The sequence below is a fragment of the Talpa europaea genome (genome assembly GCF_964194135.1).
Source record: "Talpa europaea genome assembly, chromosome: 15".
Taxonomy (NCBI): Eukaryota; Metazoa; Chordata; class Mammalia; order Eulipotyphla; family Talpidae; genus Talpa; species Talpa europaea.
In genome coordinates, this window is record NC_140083.1 from 30374232 (window position 1) to 30385127 (window position 10896).

Here is a 10896-nt window from a genome sequence, read left to right on the forward strand (position 1 = left end):
TGTGGGTTGGCTATTGAAAGAAATCGGTAAAGGGTTACTTAACTGCAAGACAGCTATTCTAAACGTGCAGTCCTACGGCAAGCATATTATGGAGATAACAATAGTTAAGTATTTAAAAGTTTTGTTAATTGAAAATACATCCAATGCTACTATCTTGATAAGTAGATCTTCATAAGTAGCTTGAAGTACTAGATTTAGATTTAAAATTCTTAAAAATTCCAGTGCCAGGGACCTCGCTGGTGGTGCAAGTGGTTAAGTCTCAGCACTATCAAGCTATCAGCAGCCACTGCAGCATTAGTTTGATACCTGGCCAGGGAGCTGACCCACATGATGCAGCAGACCTGTCCTGTCTAGCCCACTGCTCCCCTTAGTGTATTTCAGTAGATCCACCTGATCTGCTCCCTGCTCTGTCTCTGGTGAATTCTCTCACCCCCCACACCTCTGGCGTACACTTTAACGGGCCTCCCCTGGTGGCGCAGCGGTTGAGCGCTGGGCTGCGAAGCTGCCTGCAGCCTCTGCAGCGCCGGTTCGATCCCCGGCCACCGGTGAGGGTCCCACATGGCGCACAGACCTCTCCTGCCGCGCCTGCTGCTCCCCTCAGCAGTGTATTTCGGTCCATCTGCCTGTTCTGCTCCCCGCTCTGGCTCTGGTGAATTCTCTCACCCTCCCATGCTTCTGACTGTACCCAGTGCTTGTATAAATAAATCAATCTTTAAAAAAAAAAAAAAAAACTAAGCTAACAAAATTCCAGTGCCAGAACATTGCTTGTGATCAGAGTTGATCCTCATCTCATGTCCCGCCCTTGCATTCCCATTCTTGGCTCTGAAAAGGTAAAGGGCCTCTTGCACATTTGTGTGCACATCAATGTGCATGCAGCAGATAATGCATTCTCTGGAACATTTAGGCAGGTTATGAAATCCTTAGTGCCTGGAGTGTAGTCTGGTATGATTATGAGCTCTATGTAGACACATTCAACTTTGATTCTTGTAATGAGGACCTTTTAGTTTCAAGGACGGTGGTGTGCCACGGTTTTAGGCCTGAGCAATGGTACAGGTGGCATTGTTAATCTATTGAGAAGGGCTGCTGATGTAGGTCTGAGTAAGGAGGTCAGTTTGGGAACACATATTTGAACTTTTGATTAGATCTCTAAATAGTACTAAAGAGAAGGGTAAAAAAAAAAATTACAGTAACACTGGCATGGAATATATCAAAACAGAAGGCCGATTTTTCACTGTGACCATTCCAAACAGCTAAAGCTGTTTAAAAACTAGAAGCTTTGACTCCAGACCCTTACTGAACCAGTTCTAGCTGGGAATTTGTTTTAATCCATCATGTAAACGTGATTTCCTCCATCATATACAAAGTGCTACTTTTCTTTATTAGCAAAAGTTTTATGAAGCCTATTTTTTAGGGACCTAGAATCCCCTGTCTCTCCAGTAACCTACTCAGTGCATGCATTCAGTATGTGTTATCTTTCCTGACAGGTCAGCAATTTTTAATTTGGGTATTTCTTTGGTAACAAGCAGTCAGGTATAATTTAGGGAGTCTTTGGCACATAGATATCTTTGAAAATGATGAGTCTGGATGAGATCAACCTGGGAGTGAGTTTATATAAAGAGGTCCTCAAGACCTGAGCCCTGGGCCATGCCAACATTAAAAAGATTAGGGGAAAGAGGAGGAACCTGTATAGACTGAAACAAGGAAGATAGAAGGGAAACTAAAAGTGATGTCTTTGAAGTCAAATGAGCTCTCCAAAGGGAGAAAATAGTCAACTGTGTTAGACACTGCTGGTCAACTTGATGTAGCCAGTCATAATAGGCAATTTGAATCATTTCAAATTTGTTTCCTAAGCAATTTTGTCAGCTAACTCTAAACGATAGTTAACTTATAAGTGATATTTGTAGATTTTTGTTTGGTTATAGCTGAAGTCTTGGTGTTGGGGGCTGGGGGAAGAGCAGTTACTTCCTGGGAATTTTGGTATCTTAAATATTGCCATATGGCCATTTTTGTGAGATGGTGGTGACTGTTGAAATAAAAGCAAACTTGCCACCAGTCCTGTATACTTCCAATAATGAATGCACTATGGGGTCAGAGAGCACACTGTAGACTTAACCTTGAGCTGCTCACAGAGTCACAATGTGAAATACCCAACTGGAAATTCTGAGTTTAAAAGTCTTAAAAAGTCTTTAAATTTATTTTTTATTTATTTTTTTAATAGGGGCATATTTTATTTGTTTATTTTGTTTTTATACATGCACTGGGTACAGTCAGAAGTGCGGGAGGGTGAGAGAATTCACCAGAGCCAGAGCGGGGAGCAGAGCAGGCAGAAGGACAGAAGTACACTGCTGAGGGGAGCAGCGGGCGGCAGGAGAGGTCTGCGCGCCATGTGGGACCCTCCTCCGGTGGCCGGGGAGCAGCCGGGGATCGAACCGGCACTGCAGAGGCTGCGGGCAGCTTCACAACCCAGCGCTCAACCTCTGCGCCACCGGGGAGGCCCTTAAAAAGTCTTTAAGTGATTCTGACAATCATGCTGCTGGTTCAGGCAGTAATTTAGAATTGAATGTATTTGTTGTGCCCCAACAAACCTCAGAATATTAGCTATCTTAAAACCAAACGTGGTATATAGCATTTTTCCATATATGTCTTTCCCAATTAACCCTGTCATCAGAGACTGAATTGCACACTTAAAGGAAGTATCCTTTCCAGATGAATTGAAGAATGCCATTCTGTTAAAAAGATGAACAGCTGATCATGTAGAAATTCTCTGGAATGCTCACTTGTCCTACAAAGGCAAGGAAAGAACTGAGAAGTAGGGTGTAAGGTTTGTCATTGGTGTACAAACAAAAACGGAGGTTTTTTTTTTTTACATAATCTTATTAGAAAACTTTATATAATTTTTAATAATTGCTTTCTTAAAAGACTACTAATCCATTAACAATATTAAGGCCCTGAGAACAAGTCAAGTGCAATTCAGTGGGCCCAGGATTGTTCTAGAATTGTTCCATCTGCTAAAACATTGTACCTTAGATCAAGGTCCAGGACCTTACACATTTTTTATTAATCCTGTGTTCTTAATTACCTTGCAATTTAATGGAAATTTCTTAGCATGGCACAAAGAATTGGTTTCTTGCTCAGCTCTCCAAACTCATCTCTCACTTTCTTTTTCCTTCTTGAATTCTTTGCTTCCTTCACTTACAACTAGCTAGCAGGTGAGCTAAGCGTTCCCATCTTCCTTCTTAGGCACAAGCAGCAAGCAGCCTTTCCTCTTGCCTGGCCAGCCCTGGCTTGTAGATCCTTCAAGGGATTGTGCTTCCTTATCCCCACGGTCGGTACATAACGGGTTCTGTTTGGTGAATTTCCCCCTCCCCAAAAGATTTAGTTTTGGTTTATGTGCAGCCTATTCTGTCTGTTCCCCATAATTCCTGTAGAAATTGTTTCAGTGTGGGAGTAGGAGGGAATTAAGGGCGAATAGTCACTTCCCCACATGAGATTCCAGAACAGAGATCTGACCTGTTAGGTGATTGCCGAAGAGGAAGTTGAGGCCCACCTGTCTTTCGGTGGGTAAGTTGTGCTTTGAAGTGTGGGGTCTCAACACGGGACATTCTCCGGATTTAAGAGTAACTGGTGAGGTGGTGCAGGGTGTACGGATGGATCAAGAAAGAAATCGGGTAAAAACAGGCTAATGCTTAACATTTCTAGGTCGAGAAAAGGAAGCAGAGCTGAGGTGGGTCACCTTCATCTCTCCCTTCCAAACGGGACAGACGGTAGCGCCGTTGTTTCAACAATCGTCTGCTTTGTTCCAAGACGAGCTGGTTAATGCCCATGAGCTAATGTGGTGTCAAGAGACCGTGTCCTGCCGGCCTTTGCGCACGGGAAGTTTCCAAGCGCCCGGGGGCGGCTCACTTCCGCCGGGCCTGGCAGGAGAGCCCCACTCCCTGCCGCCGCCTCGCCCCAGCCCAGCGATCAGAGCGAACTCCCAGGGCCGGCCCCGGCGCCAGAGACACAACTTGTTCCCGGCGCCGTCCGGCAGCCGCAGCCTCCTCGCAGTCCCAGCGTGTTCGGAGGCTGTTGGCAGGGGCCCCGCCGAGCGGGGGAGGGCGGCACCGCGGGGATGGCCGCCCCGCGCCCCGCGCCCCGCGGTCGCCCGCAGCGGCGGAGCCGAGTCTCCGGGGCTCGGGTCCCCGCCGCCCGCCCGCGGAGCCCGCGCACGCCGCGCGGAAGCGGGTGGGCGGCGAGAGGCGGAGCGAGGGCCGCGGGGGGCGTGGACGCGGCGGGCTCTGGACGCGCCCCAAGTTAATGAGGCGTGCGCCGGCCGCGGAGCGCCTCTCGGAGCTGGGCTTTCCCCCGCGGGGCGGGCGCCGGGAGCCGCCTTTTCCGCTGGGCGTCGCTCGGGGATCGGGAGGGTGGCCCATTCAAAAGCGCCGCGAGGAGGCCCGGCCAGCGTCCTTCAGTGAGCGCTCGCCAGAGGACGGCGGCGGCTCGGCGGCGCGCGGCTCCCGGACCTGGTGGCGCATCCGGACGCGGCTGCCCCCCTGTCCCGACCCCGAGCTGCCGCCCGCGCCGCTCTGCCTCCTGCGCGTGAGCCTCCTCTGTGCGCTCCGGGCGCGCGGCCGCGGGCGCCGCTGGGGCGAGGACGGCGCGCGGCTGCTGCTGCTGCCCCCGGCCCGGGCGGCTGGAAGTGGAGAGACCGGGCCGAGCGGCGGCTCCCCCTATGCCGGGAGGATGCTGGAGAGCAGCGGCTGCAAGGCGCTGAAGGAGGGCGTGTTGGAGAAGCGCAGCGACGGGTTGCTGCAGCTCTGGAAGAAAAAGTGCTGCATCCTCACCGAGGAGGGGCTGCTGCTCATCCCGCCCAAGCAGTTGCAACAGCAGCAACAGCCTGGGCCGGGGCCCGCCGAGTCGTCCCAACCCGGAGGCCCCACGGTGGCCGGGCTGGAGCCACCGGTCAAGCTCAAGGAATTGCACTTTTCGAACATGAAGACCGTGGACTGCGTGGAGCGCAAGGGCAAGTACATGTACTTCACGGTGGTGATGGCTGAGGGCAAGGAGATCGACTTTCGGTGCCCGCAGGACCAGGGCTGGAACGCCGAGATCACGCTGCAGATGGTGCAGTACAAGAATCGCCAGGCCATCCTGGCCGTGAAGTCCACGAGGCAGAAGCAGCAACATCTGGTGCAGCAGCAGCCTCCGCAGCCGCAGCAGCCCCAGCTGCAGCCCCAACCCCAACCCCAACCCCAGCCGCAGCCCCAGCCTCAACCCCAGCCGCAGCCCCAAGCCAAGCCTCAGCCCCTGCCGCTCCACCCGTATCCGCAGCTGCACCCGCACCCGCACCCGCTGCCACACGCGCACTCGCACCAACTCCCGCACCCGCAGCCGCAGCCGCAGCCGCTCTCGCAGCCGCACGGCCACCGGCTTCTCCGCAGCACCTCCAACTCCGCCTGAAGGGGGCAGCTCCGGGCCCGACAGGTGAGGTCCTGCCACTCGGGCTACCCAGGGCCACGCCGAAGAGTGGGGCGCGGGGAGTGTGGGAGGCGTGGGAAGCCTGTGCGCGGGTTTGGCTCTTCGGTGGAAAAAATGAGAAATTTTTCCAACTTTTGCTGGGCGGTGGAAAGAGGTGGGAGGGAAGCAATCGGGAAACCGGGGAGGCCGAGCAGAGAGGGAGGCCTGGGGGGGCTTCAGCCCCGCGGGGTGGCCTCGAGGACCGCTCCCCGCCGCCCACCCGGACCCCAGCGGGCTCAGCTGGGCGCCCTCCGCGGGGCCGGGTGTCTGGCGCTCGAGGTTGCCACGCTAGTGTCCTGCTGAGCTTGCTTTGTCCTCTGGACAGGCCCGCGGAGTCCTGGGTCTTGGAGGATCCTGAGCCACCACTTTAATTCTGTTTCATTTCTTTCCAGCTTTTGAGGACTTGAGGAAGTGGGACGAGCACATTTCTATTGTCTTCGCTTGGATCGGAAACAAAACTGTCTCTCTCTCCCTCCCCGGCACCAGATCAAGTACTTTGGACATCACCCGACTTGACGATTCCGCTTAGTTTTCTGCAAACTCTTGGTCACAATGCAGAAAACGATTCAGAGTCCAGAAGGCTTTTATTTATGAACATTCGAAAGGATCTTCCAGTATGGTGGACCTTCTAGGAGCGATGATGTACTGTAATTTTATTTTAATGTATTTTGATTTATGTTTATTTATTAGTTTTTTTTTTAAATGCTTGTTCTAAGACATTTCTGAATGTAGGCCATTTTCCAAAAAGGAAACTTCATTTTCAAAAACCTATTCCTTAGTAAGTTTCAGTCTTGGAAAAGAAAAAAAAGTGAAATGATGGTGGAGGGGAAAAACATTAAGAATCCATTCATTATTCCTAGGGCATTTTCAGAAGATCTGACACTTTATTGTTATGCCAGGTGGTTGAAATTAAACTCTGTGATATTACTTTTTTTGAGATTTTTTTTTCCTTAGACATAAGTTCTGTGTAGAATAGAAATTTTAAGAAACTAAATGTTCATAATTGTGTAGTTATGAAAATCTTGTTGCTTTTCTAAAAGGGAATCAGTAGTAATGGTATCTGATTCAAAATTTTTAAAACAACCAAATGGATGACAGGGTGGTGATATCTGGAATATATGGTAAGACTGATCTAATATAGGAAGAACCTAGCTTTTTATCATCTCTGTGAAGGGTTCAATAAGATTTCTGAGTATGGACACATAGGTGTTTCATTTTAAAAAAAGTGATTTATGGGGGCAGGAATCATTCAACTCTTTTCAGAAAACATCTGTGTTCTTATATGTACTAGAGATTACCCTTCTGCAAGAGCTTTGCACACTACACTTGAGCCACATTTTCTGACTCTCTTACTTGCTCTAGAAGCCTACTCTAGAATCTCATAGGATACAATTTGTAAATATTTCAAAGGACTAGAAGTCTTAACTTTTGTTTTCATACAGAAAATAATGCTCATCAGAGAAACTAACTTGTGCTTTTTATAGCTCTGGGAGAAATTTGAGGGGTATATGTTTTGTTGTTAGGTTACCTAAACTCAGAAATTGAAAGAGGAAGGACTGGATAAACACTGAATTTTCAGTAAGAAAACAACCCCAGTCTTGTTTTAACAGCCACTGGTTCAGGAGTCGGGGGAGGGGAGACCATGTGCTTTTAAAGGTAGAACAAACCCTCTTCTGTTTTAAATCAAAAGGATGGTCAAAAATCCACAAGGGCAGATGCGACTTAAGTTTTTTTTAAGAAGGCATAGATGATACCAAATCCTCTTGGGACTGAAAATCACTTCCTATCTGCAAGGCTTTACTAATGGGGTCTTTGTTTTCCATTATCTCTTTCACAAAGTCTTGATCAGTATTTTTCCAGCATCTGAATTGGAATGGCCAGAAAAGTCCACAGCTGAGTTACACAGTCAAAAAGTGGAAATGGAATTTCATGGTAGAGATGTCTTTATTCTCCCTCAGTGTAGAAAAGAATCTTAAGGTCAAATTGCATTTTAGTGTAATATTTAAATGATGACATTTTGAGATCTTAACTCTAACCCCAAAAGTCATGGGAAAAGGTAAAACTCGTGAAATAGCAAGCAAAACATAAGTGGACTTCCACTTTCAAGGGGCTGTTTTAGTTGCATTTGTGAAATATGCTGCAAAAATTGAAAAACTCATATTTATGATGAGCAGCTCAGAAAGATAGATCTAGAGTTCTTAAGTTGGATTGGACTTCTTTGGAAGTACTACTGTACTTTTTAGATAATGTCTCATTGTACTGTAGTCTTAATATATGCAGATCATATCCTATAACCTCAATTAAACCACAGGATTTTTTTCCCAGATGGATGGAGTGATTTTTTTTTTTTTCAAATTCTTGTGCTTAAAAAAAATTAAGCCCATACCAAATATTATTCAAGACAAGGTTCATGTAGGACTTTAATGCATTTGCATATTGTTAGCTTGCATATAGGCTAGATAGTGTCCTTGGGGGAAAAAAATATGGCCTGGCCCTCTCTTCGCTACTGGAATTTTTTTTTTCTGGCTACCATTATTAAGGGGGCACCAGAATCATAGTTCCTTGACTTTCCATAGTTTTATTCCTTGGTCTGCTGTGATAATTATGTTGAGTTTGGCTCCCTAGTCTGAATCCCTTTTAGCATTCAACTGTGAAACCTCAGAAATTAGAAAAGAGAAAAGTAGGATTTTTTTTCGTTTGACACTTTGAAATTATTTTGACTTACTAATTTTTCCAGAACAGGCACTTCTCTTCCCAAGCCTGCCCACCTGTATCTGTGCAGATGACTCCCTTTCCTTTCTCCTTTTCCTAATAAAACTGCCCTTTTAAAATGTAAAGAAAAATTTTTTTTCCAGAACAAAAGAAAAGCATGCTTAACAAAACTCAACAAAACAAAATACAAATGCAAATCTTTTAATGTGTCATTGGCTCTCTTCTACCTCTAAGAAGATGGTGCAAACCATCTAAAGCATTATGAGCTTGACAAATTACGTTCCAATGGCAAGATGTAAAAATACTTTTTGCAACTCAAGAAAGGGCAGGTCCAATAGAAAACCCACGCCTAAGTAAAATGTAAAGAGTTGAAAAATGAAAAGGAATGTCCCACTGGAAATTGAACTTTTGTCCTTCAACTTTTGTTGGCACCAAGCCTGGAATGCAGTAAGCTCAGTAACTATTTGTTGGGAAAAATGAATGAAAGAAGGAAAAACTATGACTCCCTAGCACTTAAGGAGGTGGGTTGTCATGAATTGAAAAGCGCCTCCTTTGCTCACTCTGTTCTCTGAGATCATCTAATACTGGGATAGGTTAAGCATCCTGACGGAGTATCTTGGACATTTGTTACGTTCTTAGCGGAAATCCACATAAAACTATATTCTGCAGGGGGTGCTGAGGTCAGAGAGTAAGTAGCTATAAAGGACCTATTCAAAATGAATGGGTTTTCTTCCCTCAGAAGAAGGTGGGGTTCTCTCCATGATGTAGAAATCAAACTAACTTTATAATATCACTTAACATGTTTTTGCGAAAGGAAAAATCAAGCTAAGGCATTCCAAAAATGAGTTCTTTTCAAAATGCATACACTGTCAGGACAGCTGGACTTAAGTTGAAAAGTTTGTTTTAAACTCATTACTCCTATACCAAACACTTAAAAACCCCTCATTTAAAATCTGACACTGCACAAGTTTGTGGCCAGTCTGTGAGCTCAAACTTTACTCACTTTTTGTCCTTGGGAGAGTGGCTTAGTTTTAACTTGGCTCCAGGTGTCTGCAATGTCATGTTCAGGCTTAGAAGAGGGTTCTAAGACATGAAACTGGAACAGTCCCAGAAAACATAGAACTTTGTAGAATGAAGTTGGGTCTCTGAACATTTGTTTTCTTTTTGTTTTGTAAATGTCTAATTGGTTTTTGGTTTATCAATAAAATGCTCTTGGCAAAATAAAATTTTAAATTGGGCAATTATAGAGCTTGATCCATCATTGTTTTTTCCAAAAGAAATACACCTACCTACTTCTAAAAAAGCAATCTAAGATATATTCCATGGAATTGTTTGGATGGATTTTTAAGAGCTATTTTCTAAATTTTTGACTTGATAAAGGGTCATTTTTGACTTTTTTGAAAAGCAGTATTGAATAGCCACTCCAGATTTATATAAGATTGGATGATAAGATAAACTGTGACTTTGTTGGCAGACATCTGCCAAGTGGTGTATAAGCTCCAACAGGGTGTTCATAGGAAGGGCATTATTGTCTAATGAAGGAAGCAGAAGGACTTCTGATCATTAAAAATATCTGAATAAAAACTGGAGTGACCTACCCAGATCTGCTCTGAAGTTGGCCTCCTGGTGGAAAAGGTTTTAACAATTGGTGGTCCTTCCAAAGCACTGTATTTAGTTTGGGAAGGTTCTACAGGGCTTCGCTGTCATAAAGGTATTTATTCCCCTTCTGGGAAGAAAAGGACCATTTTTGAGATTGGGAATTCATTTTTAAAAAATTACCCAGGAGGGCCTCCCCTGGTGGTGCAGCGGTTGAGCACTGGGTTGCTAGGCTGCCCGCAGCCTCTGCAGGGACAGTTCGATCCCCGGCCACCGGCGAGGGTCCCACAAAAAAAAAAAAAAAATAAAATAAAAATAAAATAAAAAATTACCCAGGAATTTTAATAAATAATATAGAAATTCACTCAGATCCATTGATGAAATAATGAACTCTCAGAATACAATGGATTGGAGTTGAATTTACCACAGTATTCAAGAGAATGAGGAGTAGTCCTAGTGCCATAGCTTGAAGGCAGTTCCCTCTTGAATTCCAGAGAGATTTGAAATCTCCTAGGTCTCTTGAGAGGCTAAAGCCTCAACTCTTCAAACAGGTTCCTTTCACGTTTCTGGTTTTAAGTTGAGAGCAGAAGGAGGCTTGATTTTTAAAGGACAGCAGCATAATGTTACTCTTACAGTCTCCACTGGTATGGCCAAGCCTTTAAATCGTAACACTTTAAAATAAGAAATTTGAAGCAATTGTCTGTCCCTTAACATAGTTTCACACTAACATCTTTTTCATTCTACTGTTGTATTTCTTTTTAAAGAAATGAAATTTGAGAGGACAAAGAGCTGCCATTGCAGTGTCTCTGCAAGTACTGTGTGAAATAAATGTGTGCAGTCGGTGGTAAAGCAAAGTTGGGTAAGAGTCAGGATTTGAGAGTCATAGTATAGCAGAGCCTCAAATAACATCATTTCATTCAGTGTCAGTTTGTTATAACACTGATAAGAAAAAATAAATATATCAATTCCTGGCTAGGGCCACTGTTTGCGCGGAGTTTGCATGTGTTCCAGGGCCTCTGGTTTTCTCCCACTTTCTAAAGATTTATACATTAGAAAATTTGGGGTATCTAACTACGCGAAGTTCCCAGTATG

At 45.5% G+C, this 10896-nt stretch overlaps 1 protein-coding gene across 1 annotated transcript; it reads left to right on the forward strand.

The window, feature by feature from the left end:
• Nucleotides 1-4296: 4296 nt before the first annotated feature.
• On the forward strand, nucleotides 4297-5439 carry PHLDA1 (pleckstrin homology like domain family A member 1; the record flags this gene model as incomplete). The annotated part of the gene is made up of 1 exon (XM_084255102.1): nucleotides 4297-5439. One exon carries the CDS (start codon nucleotides 4297-4299, stop codon nucleotides 5437-5439), a length of 1143 nt encoding a protein of 380 aa, XP_084111228.1.
• Nucleotides 5440-10896: the final 5457 nt, after the last annotated feature.